At 40.6% G+C, this 14,358-nt stretch overlaps 2 protein-coding genes and 1 pseudogene across 2 annotated transcripts; 1 reads left to right on the top strand and 2 right to left on the bottom strand.

Moving 5' to 3' along the window:
- The first annotated feature begins 3,636 nt into the window (after window positions 1-3,636).
- LOC121789877 lies at window positions 3,637-5,486 on the top strand (annotated as a pseudogene).
- A 2,780-nt stretch (window positions 5,487-8,266) lies between these two features.
- Window positions 8,267-9,501, bottom strand: LOC121789872 (peroxidase 31-like). The gene has a single exon (XM_042188213.1). It carries the CDS (start codon window positions 9,446-9,448, stop codon window positions 8,426-8,428), a length of 1,023 nt encoding a protein of 340 aa, XP_042044147.1. The 5' UTR covers window positions 9,449-9,501; the 3' UTR covers window positions 8,267-8,425.
- Window positions 9,502-13,575: 4,074 nt separating this feature from the next.
- LOC121789876 (GPI ethanolamine phosphate transferase 1-like) lies at window positions 13,576-14,320 on the bottom strand. Its single transcript, XM_042188217.1, has 4 exons — window positions 14,249-14,320; window positions 14,104-14,162; window positions 13,911-14,016; window positions 13,576-13,824 (listed from the first exon to the last, which is right to left on the bottom strand). Exons 2-4 carry the CDS (start codon window positions 14,151-14,153, stop codon window positions 13,576-13,578), a joined length of 405 nt encoding a protein of 134 aa, XP_042044151.1. The 5' UTR covers window positions 14,154-14,162; window positions 14,249-14,320.
- Between the last annotated feature and the right edge of the window lie 38 nt (window positions 14,321-14,358).

The raw sequence follows: 14,358 nt of genomic DNA, 5'->3' as shown, positions 1-14,358 counted from the left end.
CAAAAACCATTAATCTTGTCGAAATATCAATCAATAATAAAATAATCCATGTCAAAACGTGCCGTAAAATTCAAGGGATTAACAAAAATAATCACGAATTAGAGATCTGTGTAAAAGTCTAATAATTATTAAAAAAATCTGACCCCACTACATTGGTGTCACCACTTACCACAAATAATTGGTGTTAAATAATTAATTACAAATCAATATATCAGCATCAAAGCGGAAAAAAGGGAGTGACAATTTGTAAAGAAGAGGAATATCACTTTTATTATAAAGTTTAGAAAAGCATAAATCCCTATTAATGTTTTAACTTTATTGTCGAGAATGGCCCACGTTCACACACCAAAATCTTCATTTCCATAGATTATTAATGCCAACTTATTTCCCTTTTATCTCTCTTTATATAGCATACCATAATTCATGGTACATTCGGATCTCTTATATTTTATTTTCTAAGGGCATCAGCAGTGGGCGCCCTATGGCGCGCCACGTCATCAGTTTTATCCTCATTCCCCCCACCTGCAGTGGGGCACCCTAAGATGCGCCACATCATCATCTTATTGTTTTGTTTAATTAATTTAAATGTTTTCAAATAACAAGTAACGAGTAAATAAAAAACGTCTAAATAACAAATGGCGACGCATTAATAAAAAAAAGTTACACCATTCAACTTACAAAAAAAAACAACTAAGTCGGTGCAATTCCCAACTTCCGACGCAGCTCATCGATTAACGCCCAGAGATATTCGGCTTCGTCGGGGTCGGTACACTTCTTGATGGCCTTGTGCGTCTGCAATAACGTCCTCGCCATCGACGTTGTTGCCAACGACTCAAACGCGGTGGCCGTCTGGGTCGGGAGCGTTTCCGGGAACGGAGATTGGTTTGCAGCAATCGAGGATGAGGTCGCGGCCGCCTTCCCCTTTGCCTTCGCAGCCTTGACGCCGGGAGGACGCCGGGAGGACACCGGTGTGCCGGAACTCCCTTCATCCACGTACGTCCGGTTGAGGTCAACCAGGTGATTGCCGCTGCCGCTGCTCGTGTAATCACCAGCTTCGGTGGTCTTTGTCCTCTTCGGCGCACCAGTGTGCAAAATTCCACCTTTGAACTTCTGCTTGTCCCTCAAGAGCGCCCAGATGGCCTCGTGCTTGAAGTCGCCGTACATCGACCGGTACGACAACAGCGCTTTAGCACGCACGTCGCTCAAGCTCTCGCCGCTCCCCTGTGCCCGCGTGAACTTCTCGAACTCCGCCGCGTACAAGTTCACTTGCTTCTTCACTTGATCCCAGTGCTTGCGGAGTTGCTCACGTTTGCGCTTGTACGCGGTTGGCGGCTTGGCCTCATTGGAGAGGTCGGCGATGCGCTCCCAGTACGCGACCTGCCTCTGGTTGTTCGCGAAAATCGGGTCTTCCGATATATCTACCCAACATCGGGCCAAAATGAGGGTTTCGTCGTCGGTGTAGTTCGTACGGCCGGGGGCGTACTCATCGCAATTTCCGGGAGGCGGCAACTTCTGCGCCCGCTGCAGGTTCCGCTTCTTTTTGGTTGGGGCGGAAGCGGTCGCGGCGAGTTCGGGATCGGCCGCTGCGGCGTCACGGCGGGACGGAGCGCTTGGTCGGTTTGGAGACGGCTCCATGTCAGACAACCCGTACGATTCCGTACTGAAATCGGAATCGTACTGGGTGTCGGCGTCGAACGAACAATATCCGCTAAACATAGGACTATTGAGACTTGAATCAATTTCGTAGTAATTATGTAAATGTAATAAGTTTCGAAAGTGAAATCGTGAAATGAAATTACAAATGAACTTTATTTATAAAAAACGAAACCGCGTGCCATCATCCGCGTCGATCGTCCGCGTAGCCCACAGTGGGCCGGACGATGGCGCGGACGATGGCCTATCGTTCGCGGCCATCGTCCGCGTAGGCCTCAATGGGGCGAACGATGGCGCGGACGATGGGCATTGTCCGCGCTATACTCATCGTCCGCGCTATACTCCGCGCCCTTTGTATAGGGCGCGACGATCGTCCGCGGCCTATGTCACGCACCCGCAATGGGGCGGACGATGCGCGCCATCGGGCGTGCCATCGTCCGCCCCATTGCGGATGGCCTAATGTATTTTGATTTCGAGGTTCTTTTGTCAATATATGCAAAATAAGTCAACAACCACTTTGGAGAACAAGTCCTTACCGTTCGTTTCTAAGCAATAATTATATTTCAAATCTCATATTGAGTCCATCCATAATACTACAATAGACTGAGGCGTGATCACATGTATAATAACAATAAATCTCCCTCTTGTGAGTTGTGGCCTTGTGATCATAGCTTATAGGCAAAATAATAAGTTCGAATTCTACCAAAGCTTTCTATGTTGGCAAAATTTGGGTAGAGTACTTGCGTTACATTAAACTACATGTCGAAATTACATGTAATTAGTGAAACAATTATATCACCATATACAAGATGAGAAATACCAGTACATCGCAGGCATGCAAGCGAAACCACTACATTAAGACCAAAACTTCTTGATAAAGAAAGTCTTTTAATATATCAGTTTAGAGACTTAGAGCTAGATTTCATTACAATATATGCTTATTATTAACATCTTTGCAAAATACCTAAATCCTTCCAATAATGTTCGAAACATGCATTAACTATTTTGTCTAATAAACCCCTAAACTTTCCACTATGCTTTCAATTTCCTTAATAATTATTTGCTTTCCCTCCCTCATAGAAAGTATATGCTCTTCCTAATAAACAACAAAAAGCAAAAGGATAAAAAAATCTCTATCAATAAATACAAGCTAAATTATTAAATGGGAAACGAAAATAAAAATTGGAAACACTTTGTAGCCAATAAAATAGTGATGGACAAAAGAAAAGGAAACTTAGTGAGGTAGTGATGTCCAGCCTAGAACTACACGACTGAGATAGGTGAAGACTTGCAATAAAGTTATGGAAATTGGTAACTTACCAATTAAGTTGAAAACCGATAATGCTACTATAGTATAATATGAAATGAATTAATTAAAGATACACGAGTGTGCATGCTTTTCATGTAAATTATGCGACGAAAATTATGGGAAAGCTTTACCTTTTGCTACTCCACTATTTATATAAATTATTCAGTTTATTGCTGCCAAATTTCTCAAATATTGCTATAATAAGTCAAAATACTAGAAAATCATAGTAGCAATCAAAAACCTACCACCTTGTTTGTTGGAATTGGTTGGTAGCTCTTTTTTCAGATACTAGTCATGACAAAGCATGACAAGTTAATCCCTTTTAATATAATCAGCGACATTTAATATCATAAAACCCTACTAACATCTATTAATATATAGAATTCGTACAATAAAAATAACACTACTATACTCACAAAATGTTAAAAAATGTAAAGAAAAATAGATAAAATGCCGGTACTTTATGTCCCACTTTTATTTACTTCATTTACTACGAAAAATAGTCTCATTTTTTTTATTTTATTCGGCAAACCAAAAGTAATCTCATTTTCGTTTATGACAATTAATATTCTATATTTTGTAATATGTGAAATTTTTAATGTTGGATGAGGGGCATTTTACTAATTTTTTTTTAAAAAATAAGAGTATATAATTGCTAACAATTGCTGACACTCGAGGAGTAGAAATCTTGCAAATAAAGACTCAAGATTGGTCAAACTGTTAAAAAGCGAAATGAAGACCCAGAATTCGCTAAAACCAGAGAGAGCTACCGAAAATGGCACCTCAACCTTCACTTTATCATCCACTTTCCTTCATCCCTCTTCCTAATCTCTCTCTCCATTAATCTCCCACCCTTTCGCGCCATTTTTCTGCAGCAATGGGGAGCGGCAAGCAGCGCTGGAAGATCTCTTTCCACAAATCCCCCTCGCCGCTAAAGCAGCAACCCCCGGCCGAGTTCCTCTGCCCTCTCTCCGGAAATCTCATGGCGGATCCCGTTATCGTCGCCTCCGGCCACACATTCGAGCGTAGCTGCGTCCACGCCTGCGTCTCCCTCTCCTTCCACCCCACTCTCACCGGCGCCGCCGCCGATTTCTCCGCCATCATCCCCAATCTCGCCCTCAAATCCACGATCGTCAACTGGTGCCTCCTCCACCGCCTTGACCCGCCGAAACCCCTCGCCTTTCACTCCGCCGAGAAAATCATCCGTCAATTAATGCCTCCGCCTCCGCCGCCGCCGGTTGAGTTTAATCGGACGCCGAGCGTTGGCAGCTCGGAGGAGTCCGCCACGCCGCGATCGGCGCCGTCGCGGACTCCTCCTCCTCCTCTCCTTCTAACTACTCGGCCGTCGTGCTACTCTTCCTCCTCTTCGTGCGACATCGAAATCACATCGAGTTCGATTTCGCTGGAAGAGGAGGAATTGTATAGTAGGAAGATGAAAAGCTCTGAAATCCATGAGCAGGAGGAGGCGCTGATTTCTCTCCGGAAACTGACGCGAACCAGAGAAGAATCACGCGCCTGCTTCTGCACGCCTCGGATTCTATCCTCTCTCAAATCGTTGATTATCTCAAGGTACTCAAATCTACAGGTGAACGCCGCCGCAGTGTTGGTGAATCTCTCCTTAGAAAAGCAAAACAAGGTGAAAATCGTGCGATCAGGAATCGTGCCGCCGCTAATCGACCTCCTTAGAGGCGGATGCATTGAGGCGCAGGACCACGCCGCCGGTGCGATTTTCAGCTTATCTCTCGACGATCAGAACAAGACGGCGATCGGAGTCCTCGGGGCGCTGCCGCCGCTTCTCCACGCGCTCCGATCCGACTCGGAGCGGACTCGGCACGACTCGGCTCTGGCACTTTACCATCTCCTTTTGGTGCAGAGCAACCGCGTGAAGATGATCAAGCTCGGCGCGGTGCAGTTACTGCTGGGCATGGTGAAATCGGGTCACATGTCGGGTCGGGTGATGCTGGTGCTGTGCAATCTGGCGGCGAGCGCGGAGGGAGGGCGGCAATGCTGGACGGCGGGGCGGTGGAGTGTTTCGTGAGGCTGCTGAGGTGTTGGGAGTTTGAATCGGAAGAGAGCTGCTTGGCGGCGCTGTACAGGCTGAGCTACGGCGGGCTGAGGTTCAAGGGGCTGGCGAAGGAGTGCGGGGCGGAGGAGGTGGTGGAGGGGCTGGAGAAGAGGGGGAAGAGCGAGGTGGCGAGGGAGAAATGCAGGAGGATTTTGGAGGTGTTGAGGGAGAAACACGAGGAGGATGAGGATATGAATTGGGAGGAATTGCTGGGTTTCAACGATGATCTCACCAAATACACTGTTACTGGTTCGTCTTCTTCTTGATTTTCAATTTTTCAAATTGTTGAATTATAGTGTGTTGTTATTATTACATTGGGCTTGATTCGAGAAATATATGTGGATAAAGAATTTTGGTGGGCGTGGGATTGAAGTTTGGGTTCTTTTATTTTGGTGTCAATCTATTTAATTAGGTCTTTACAAATGAATACTTGGGTTTCATTACTCTTCTATCTTGAAATACTGGAGTAGATGATTTCTTTCTTATACTGACTTAATATTACAAACTTGGGCTGATTTCTTTATTGGACAAAATCTCAAACATAATTAAGGACAATTTGTAGTAACCCAAGCCCAAGTCCAAATCCAAAACCCAGGTCATAGATTTTGTGGAACTTTGTTATTCAATGAAAACAATCCTATAAAATTTGTAAAGAGAAAGATATGAAGAAAAAAAGTTGAAGTATTGTTGACTAATAAACAAATGATTCATTTCGTTAAAGTGGATTTTTTTTAATCATAAATAGATAATTAGATACAGACTAATTTTGGTGGATAGACTAAAAATAAAATAAAAATGATCACCTTTTTTTTATAGACGATGGAGTAGAATGTAATGATTGATATAAGTGCAATAATTATGACTATTATTTGGAAGAAAAAAAATGTATGTATTTGGCTGGAATGCATCTATCGTGATTCGTGACTAAACCATGATTTTAGGGGGGAAAACTAATCATTTATTAATAAATCACATTAATCCTGTCTTTTTCAGTTGTATTATACAAATGTAGGTATATTTATCAGTAGTCAAGAGTTTTTCCCTTAAATAAGTCAACTGATTTGATGGACTGTTGTTACTAAAATGATTGAGACTGACGGGATAGAAAATACAAAGGATTTCAATTTGGTACTCCCATTACATTTTATTGTCTATTGATGCTAGTGTTTTAAAAACCGACCGGACCTGCCGGTTCAACCGGTCGGACCGCAAACCAGCACCTGGTCTGGTTCGGTTCAGCCCCAAAAACCGTTAATATGTTAGGCCGCCTTGAACTATCAGAACCGGCCGGTCAGACCGAAAATCGGGAACCGGTTTTTATGTTTAAAATGCGAGACTAGAAGGGATTGAACCCTAGACCTCTAGGTAAGATACCAACATCTCGGCCATTCCACCACATGATCTTGAATGAAATATTGTGAACATTAATTATTGTTATACATTAAATCTATAATTTTTTGTCCACACAAATTAATAATTTGTGTTTAAATTTATACTTTTAAATGATTGTTAGTTGTGATATGTTTAATTTTAATTATCAGCCACTAAATTTTATTTTTATTAGTATAATATATATATATATATGAAAAAATAATTTTATCTAAGATTTAATATTATATATATTATTAATATAGTTTATTACTCCATATTTCCTAAATATTACTCCAAACTTACTAATAATTCAAGTTTAATTTTATGTATTAACTAATAATACTATTATAGCATATATTTATCCAAATTAACTAAATATTCATGTTTAGTTTTATATATTGTCTATAATATTATTTCACCACATAAATGTTTTTGAGATAATATGAATTTTATCTATTTATATATGTAAAATATATATTTTTTTGGTTACACTAATTACAAATTTATGTATTTAATAATTATTTAAATCTTACCATTCACTTATTTTAAATACTCTTAATATTTAATTTACTTAAAATGTTTAATATAAGTTTTTGTTATATGTTACTATTAAGTATAATATATTACTCACTAAATTTAATATATTTTGTAAGAGTATATTTAATTTTATATTTGCAAGGTAAAACGGTTCGACCAGTAATTGAACTGGTCGGACCGGTTGAACCGTGAACCAATAGCCTCGCCAGTTCACCGGCCGGTCCGGTTTTTAAAACATTGATTGATGCTATCTGATAATTGGACATTGGGACATAATTAATGTGGATTTTAAATTTAGAATGGTAATTCGAAATAATTGCATAGCGCGTAAAAGGTGTCGCTCAAGCTGAAATGTGTTGTCTATTAATTATGGAGAATAATTCAGAAAGCTACCAAACAAAATTATGAGATGATAATATCGACAACAAACATAAGTCAAAAGCAAATATAAATAGTTTGTACGAATTCACATGGCGTTTGTCTAGTAAAAAAATAATCATTTTGCGATCTAATTTTAATTTCACTTTATATGTATAATCATCCGTTCATCCCACAAAATAATTGTCCGCCTTAATGTAAAACAAGTTTAAATAAAAGTGAAATAATTTATTTTGTGTAGGGAAAATATTCTAGTACTCTTACTTCATTACCGATTTGTTATGTTAGTTAAATGATGGACCACGTAGCGGCTACTCTGTTTCTTGGTTTTTGATTTTGGTTCAATTCATTTTGATTTTGTGTTCAATTTTGGTGTAATTCTTAGTCGCATATTGGTTCGATTATGGTTTTTTCCGGGCCACTTATTGGCCTCTGATTTTTGTTTGATCTAATTTCGATTTTGGATTTCGCTTAAGGCAGCATGTGTTCAATTTCTTTTCTGGGCTTGCAATAGATTTGGTTCAATAGATTTTGACTTTGACTTCGATTTTGATTTGACTTTGTTTGAATTTAGTTCGCCAAAAGGAGCCGTTTTGCATGAAAAGTTTGATTTTGGGTTTCACTATAGCCGGAAAAGCACACGCCTTTGGTCTAAATTTAACAAATCTCAAACTAGCTCAATTAATCCTTAATTAATAAAGAGTAGTTTAAACAACGATGAAGTCATTAAGAAACACAACAGTTTCACACTCGTACGCTCTCTTCATTATTATTGCACATGAATTTTACGACAACAATGATTTCTTTCCCAAATTTCATCGCCTTGTCTCCCTTCAGAGTGAGGAAAAAAGGTAATAAAAAAACACTTCTTTTATTAATTTCATCAACTTAAATATCTCGCATCATCATCAAAACTACGATAAACACATAAATTGGAACAAAAATAGGGAGAGTAACCACAAAGTCAAGAGGATCCATACAAAAACTGTATTAACCTTCAAGAAAACTCGGTATAAATACACACATTGATTTGATTACGCCACTAGCGAATTATGATAATGAAATCGAAAACAAATAGTAACTCAAATTAATTTAATTTATATTTATCGTCTTCAAAAGTTGAGAGCATCGCACCTGTGCCGAATCTCCCCATTCCTCCCAGTTTTGACGCCATAGACGCTGAGCTTCTGCATCGCGCTCGAAAATGCGGCGAAGAATGCCCTCTGATCTCTCGAATACAGCTCCACGAATCCTCGGGTCCTCGGATCCGAGCTCATTCCGTGATCCGAAGCCAAAAGCCCTAACCCCTTTTTCACATTGTTGTAATACACATTATCGAATTTGTTGGGCGTAATCACGTCGTTGAATACGGATAAGGTAGGGTTTCTCCGGTAATCGGCGCAGGCGCTTCGGAGCGATCTCGCGAATTCGGGGTAGTAAGTCGGATCCGATTCAGAGGTTTTGCTGTAATTGTAGATGTTGGCGCTGAATTCGGAGCAGTGAGAGAATCCGATTGTGTGAGCGCCGGTTAATGCGACCATTTCCTGGATGGAGAAGCCTTTGGATTGGAAGATTTGGATGATTTGGGGCATCGACATGGTAGGGCGGGGGAGATTGCCCTCGACGTCGGCGGCGCGGGAGGAGAGGGCGTCGCGGCGGCCTAATTTGACGGGGTAGAAGGGGCCGCCGGTCATGACGACGAGGTTGCGGGTGGCGACGGCGAGGATGTCGGCGCAGGAGACGACGCCGGGGCAGGCGAGCTCGAGGGCGGTCTTGGCGCGGACGACGACGTCGAAGCCGTCGCCGGGGAGGGAGAGGTTAATGTCGGCGTCGCGCTCGGATTTGGAGAAGCGGGTGGAGGAGACGAGGACGGAGGCGTCGCAGCCGCCGACGAAGCAGTCATGGAAGAAGAGGCGGAGGGCGGCGGCGGCGGTGGTGGGGGAGGAGATCTGCTTGTTGGTGGTGGTGTCCTGCACGATCTGCTCGAATTTGGGGCAGCTTTTGCTGTAATAGGAGGTGCTCAGGTAGGGCTGCTGGCGCTGGCGCCGTTGCTTGCCTCCTGCGGCGAATGCGGGGTTGAGGAGGAGGATGAGGAGGGCGGAGAGGGCGAGCAGGTGAAGGAGTGGCGACACCATTGCTCTCTCTCTCTCTAGAATGTGGGTATGTAGAGAGAGGGAGCGAGGGTTTAGATTTTGAGGAAGGGGGATTTAGAGCATCCATAACCGTGCTCTTCCGCAAGGACGAGCACAATTAATATAAAATTCAATTACACAAAAACATTTCCATAATATTAAAATTCATTTAAAACCCACAATAAATATTACAAATGACAAATAAAATTAAACATTGCATAATTAAAATCCTAAAAATTAAAAATTACATAATTAAAATCCTAAAAATTTAAAATTACATAATTAAAATCCTAAAAATTAAAAATGACACTACTCGTTGCCGAATTTCGCCCACATGTGGTTGATTAGGTCTTCTTGTAGTTGATTGTGGATTCGAGTATCGCGCATTGTGTGTCTTGACAATTCGCATGAACAAGCGCTTTGACATGCGAAAACGGCGCCTGAAGTAATCTGCCGGAAACCGCGGCTGGTCGGCAAAGTAGTCGGCAACGAGCCTTTCGTGGGCTCCCTCCCGGTCACGATGGATGTACCGTCGATTTGATCTGGTTCGTTGAGGAGGAGGAGCAGGGGTATTCGCCGCGACATATGCTTCGTAAGCGGCACGATGTTGTTCGTAGTATTCTTGTTCTTCGCGTTCCGCTTCCGCCATAATATGGGTGAAATCCATTTGAGATTTTGAGTGGGTGATGAATGTGTTGATAGTTTGTATGAGAATTATGAATGAGAGATGAATGAGAGATGATTTGATGTGATAAATGGATGATGAATGTGTGTATTTATAGATGATTTGGGGAAAAAAAAAATAAAAAAAATCAAAAAAATTCAGGAAAAACGGGAAAAAAACGGCCATATTTTTGGGATTTGGAAAAATTTTTTTTTATTTTTTAGCATTATTTATAATTAAATACCGATTTTTAAAAAAAAATAAAAAAAAGTTTAAACACAACGGCTATGCCGTTGACGAATGGGAGCGCGCCACGTGTGCGTCCGCTGGCACGGACGTGCTCGATACATCGAGCAGCGCCGTGCCAGCGGCGCGGCTGCAGCGGCGGCGGTCCTGCGCCTTGCCAACGGCGCGGACGGCGGTGGCGTCTTTCGCCACCGCTGCGGATGCTCTTAGGATATGGTGGGGGGCCGTGGGAGCGACGCGCCGCTGTATCCAGCACTAATCACGGACGTTGTGGGCTGGAAGTGGGCCCCGTATTAATGCTGGATGAGCCTACGTGGCTAGTCGGTGTTTGTTTACGCTGGGAGTATTAGACTGTCCACAATGGTGGTCCTTAAAGGTCACCAAAGTTCGCCCGACCACGAAATGTGGCTCTTCATGGCCCTCCGCAATGGTAAATAAACAAAAACAACAAGGGACACGAAATGTGGCCCTCTCAAAAAAAAATTAATTTGTTTACTTTTTTTTAATTATATTTTTTAATTTAACTACAACAAATTTAATTAGCCTAATAATTTGGAAAATAAACATAATTTAATAAAAAAGCGAATTACCGAAAAATTTTCGTCGTATTATAGATAGAGGAAAATTATACAACGAAATTTTTTAAAAAACACTACACAAAAAGACGCCACCCTTCCTACTCGGTGGCGTCATCGGAATCCGGCACGTCTTCATCACCACCCCCACTGCCCCCACTGCCGCTAGCTCCGCCCGTCTCCGACCCATCGGCCCACCCCAACTTCGACCTCAATCTAAGAATGAGGTCGTAGCACATCTTCTTGGTGAGAGGGTCTGTCGACTTCTCGTAAAAGGACAAGTTATCCCCAAGTTGCTTCATCATCTGCACCTCCAGTGTTTGAGCCAACGCCACGGTCGGTGATGAGCGCGGTGTTGACGCGCTCGCAGCAGAGACTTGGGATGTGTTTCTAGCTTCCCGGATGGCGGCTTGTTGGCCCTGCGGGCGATGACGCCTCGACATTGTCGAGGGGGGCTCCTCCAACGCATCGTCATTCAGGTCGAATGCACGTGAGTCGCTACCACTGCTGTAGGTGCCGTCGGCACGGAGCTTTGTCCACTTCTCAGTATGACCGGTGTCATCATCGCAGATCGCCTTGAATTGAGGGGAGTCTCGGAGATTGTGGACTCCACATCTGATTTGGGAAGTTGTCGTATCCCGAGTCTCCATACCCCGGGGAATCACCATCTCCACCTTGCATCTTTGGTAGGATTTTAATTAGGATTTTGTGGTGTTGAAGTGTAAAATGGAGTGGAAAAATGGAAATGGAAATGGTAGTATTTATAAAAGAATTTTTGAAAATTAAAAAAAAATTTCGTTGCCCAGCCGCGTTTTGTGGCCGCTGCAGTGGAGGGCCGCGCACCCGAGCCACGGGCCGCGGCTCCCCCGCTGTGGACACTCTTATTGTTTGCTTTTCATTGCAGCAAAAAAGCGAGTCAATATTCCATTTATCTAAAATGTGAAATTTTTTAATTTTGTGCTATACCTTTTATTATCAATTCCGATAATTAAATTTATTGAATAAATGTAATATTAAAAATAAATTTATTAACTAATGTGTATACACCTAATTACTTCTAAATTCTAATCGAATAAATAATTTTTTGAAATAATCCAGTCATGGTTATTTAATTGGTGTGTGTATAGGGATGGAGAAAAATGGGAAAACTCTGGATATGTGAATATTTTAAGGAGAGGGAAGAACCATGTCTCCGCCGCATCTTCTGTTCCAGTCACATGATTTGTCATGCCCATCCCTTTCATTATCCCTATTTTTCTCTTTCTACATATTTGGGAATTATTTGAAATGTATTTTCTCTTAAATCATCTAACCACTATTAATACATACTAATTGCTAATTATATTATTTATATACTGTATATGTTAGTGTAGGTATATAAAGTATTAATTGTGGAATAATTCTTGACTTTTTAGTTTTATTTTGGCAGAATTGTTTATACTCCTATCCAAATCCAGGTGAGAAATGAGTGGTTAGTATTTAATTGTTCAGGAATAATAAATGTCGGTGGAAAATTAATACAGTGATTTTATTGGAGAAAGAGCTGCTAAGTTGTAATTAGCGATACGCTCTGTTTATTAAGGCATGTGCACGCGGGTCCCACCTCTTTTTTGGTAATAACAATTAATTAAATTTAAGCTGTTTGGAGAAGGACAAATGCCAAAATTTTTTTATTCTTTTATACAGTTAGTCTTAAAAATTAGGATTAGGTATTGTTTCATTTTAATTATTCATATATTACAGATGAGATTGTGTATTACCTATTATATTAATCTTTTTTTTCATTTATATAGTGTTTAAACTTTAAACATATTACATGTATTGAATATTGGAATGACATTAATATTTATTGAATCCACGAGATTATGTTTCAGAATATCTTATTATGTTTCACAATATCTTATTAATATGGGTAAAATTCACAATACAACTAAATTGACAACTTATGTGCATGCATAACACTTGTGTCGATTATTTTTGGCGTGTTGTGTTTGTAAGCTATCCTTTAGCAGATCTAAATTATTTGCTTTGTATATATAATTATGATGCTTTTTTTAATTATGAAGATATGATTACACGTGAGCCGATTCTACGAGAATAAAAATCTTACTGTTAAATACGTAGCATAATAGTAATAGGTTCATGCATGAATGAATTATTTACAAGCAGACCACGTCTCATGAAAATGAGCCCAACTAGAAATATTCAAATTTCATATCCACTAAATCGGCTATTTAGAAATTTATCATATTTTATTATTTTGCACATCTTAAATCATAACCGACGAGTAATAAGATGAATTGATTAACAAAATTAAACTATAAATTATTCAAATCTGAGTACCCCCAATAATCTTTATCTTTCAAATACTTAATTCTATGTATTATTATCAGTTTATCTTATTGGGATTATCCAAAAGAGAAAAGCGAGATAAGTAAAATAACAGATTATACTACTTGCATGAGGTTAAAAGCGAGAAACATTTATTACAATATCATCTCTTTCATCTCTTTTCGATAATCAATACTTGCATGAGGTTAAAAATTATTATAATAATGTACCGATAAAGATGTCAGACTTAGTTACAAAAAATGCTGCAGATATAGAAAAGAAATAGAAACCAGAAGGAAAAATCAATTCTTTACTTATACAAATTGCAAATGAGATGTCACAAAATTGGGCATGAATGAATTAAGTGAAGAAGTTTGAGAAGAAAAGGAATGTGAAAAATCACATATGCTTTCGAGAATGGCGTTTGGATGATCTAATCTGGATTGTTTAGTGTAAAGAGTGGTGACAGCAAACAACAGAAGCACAAAAACAACCTGAGCGCTCATGATTCCGAAATGGCTGATGCTGTTCCCGATTTCCATCCAGCTTCCCGTATTCCGTACCTGTCACCCACACCACATCCATCATGTTAACGACCGTGTTGTTGTATGTGTTCGTACTTATGTAGAATCGGGTCCAGAGACCGTACCAGGAAGAAGAAGTGAACTGTCATGATGTCCGAGCATATTATCACCAGAAAATAGCATCCCAGTAATGGAACTTTCACCATTTTGGTAATTGCAGTAAACGTGCACCTGCGTTTCATGATATAATTGAATTGAAAACCAGAGGAATGAAATCAATTCCGAATGATGCAGGAAGCGGGATAACCCTCTACTTACACAACGAGCATGAAAGGTATCAGCAATTTGAAAATGAGCAGGGCTGCCATCAGAAACGGCTGCAATGGGGAGCAAATTGAACGAAGTTAGCACCGGAGGATAAACTGAGACACACAATGTGGCAATCTTGAGGGTTAGTACTCACATTGAAGATTGTGATGAACCGATAAACGGAAGAGATCTCAAAACTTGCTATACTTGCAAAGTTGCCAGTTCCGAAGAAATGCAATGTTGAAGAAGACCATCTGCAGACAG

This window comes from Salvia splendens, unplaced genomic scaffold, assembly GCF_004379255.2.
Source record: "Salvia splendens isolate huo1 unplaced genomic scaffold, SspV2 ctg360, whole genome shotgun sequence".
Taxonomy (NCBI): Eukaryota; Viridiplantae; Streptophyta; class Magnoliopsida; order Lamiales; family Lamiaceae; genus Salvia; species Salvia splendens.
The sequence above is the reverse complement of the archived record's forward strand: the minus strand, read 5'-3'. Positions and strand labels throughout refer to the sequence as shown.

Coding starts and splice junctions, on each gene's coding strand:
- LOC121789872 (XM_042188213.1), bottom strand. CDS start 9,448: ATGGTGTCGCCACTCCTTCACCTGCTCGCCCTCTCCGCCCTCCTCATC.
- LOC121789876 (XM_042188217.1), bottom strand. CDS start 14,153: ATGGCAGCCCTGCTCATTTTCAAATTGCTGATACCTTTCATGCTCGTT. Junction 14,017..14,103: donor ATACCTTTCATGCTCGTTGT/GTAAGTAGAGGG, acceptor CATGAAACGCAG/GTGCACGTTTACTGCAATTA. Junction 13,825..13,910: donor CAGTTCACTTCTTCTTCCTG/GTACGGTCTCTG, acceptor TGTGGGTGACAG/GTACGGAATACGGGAAGCTG.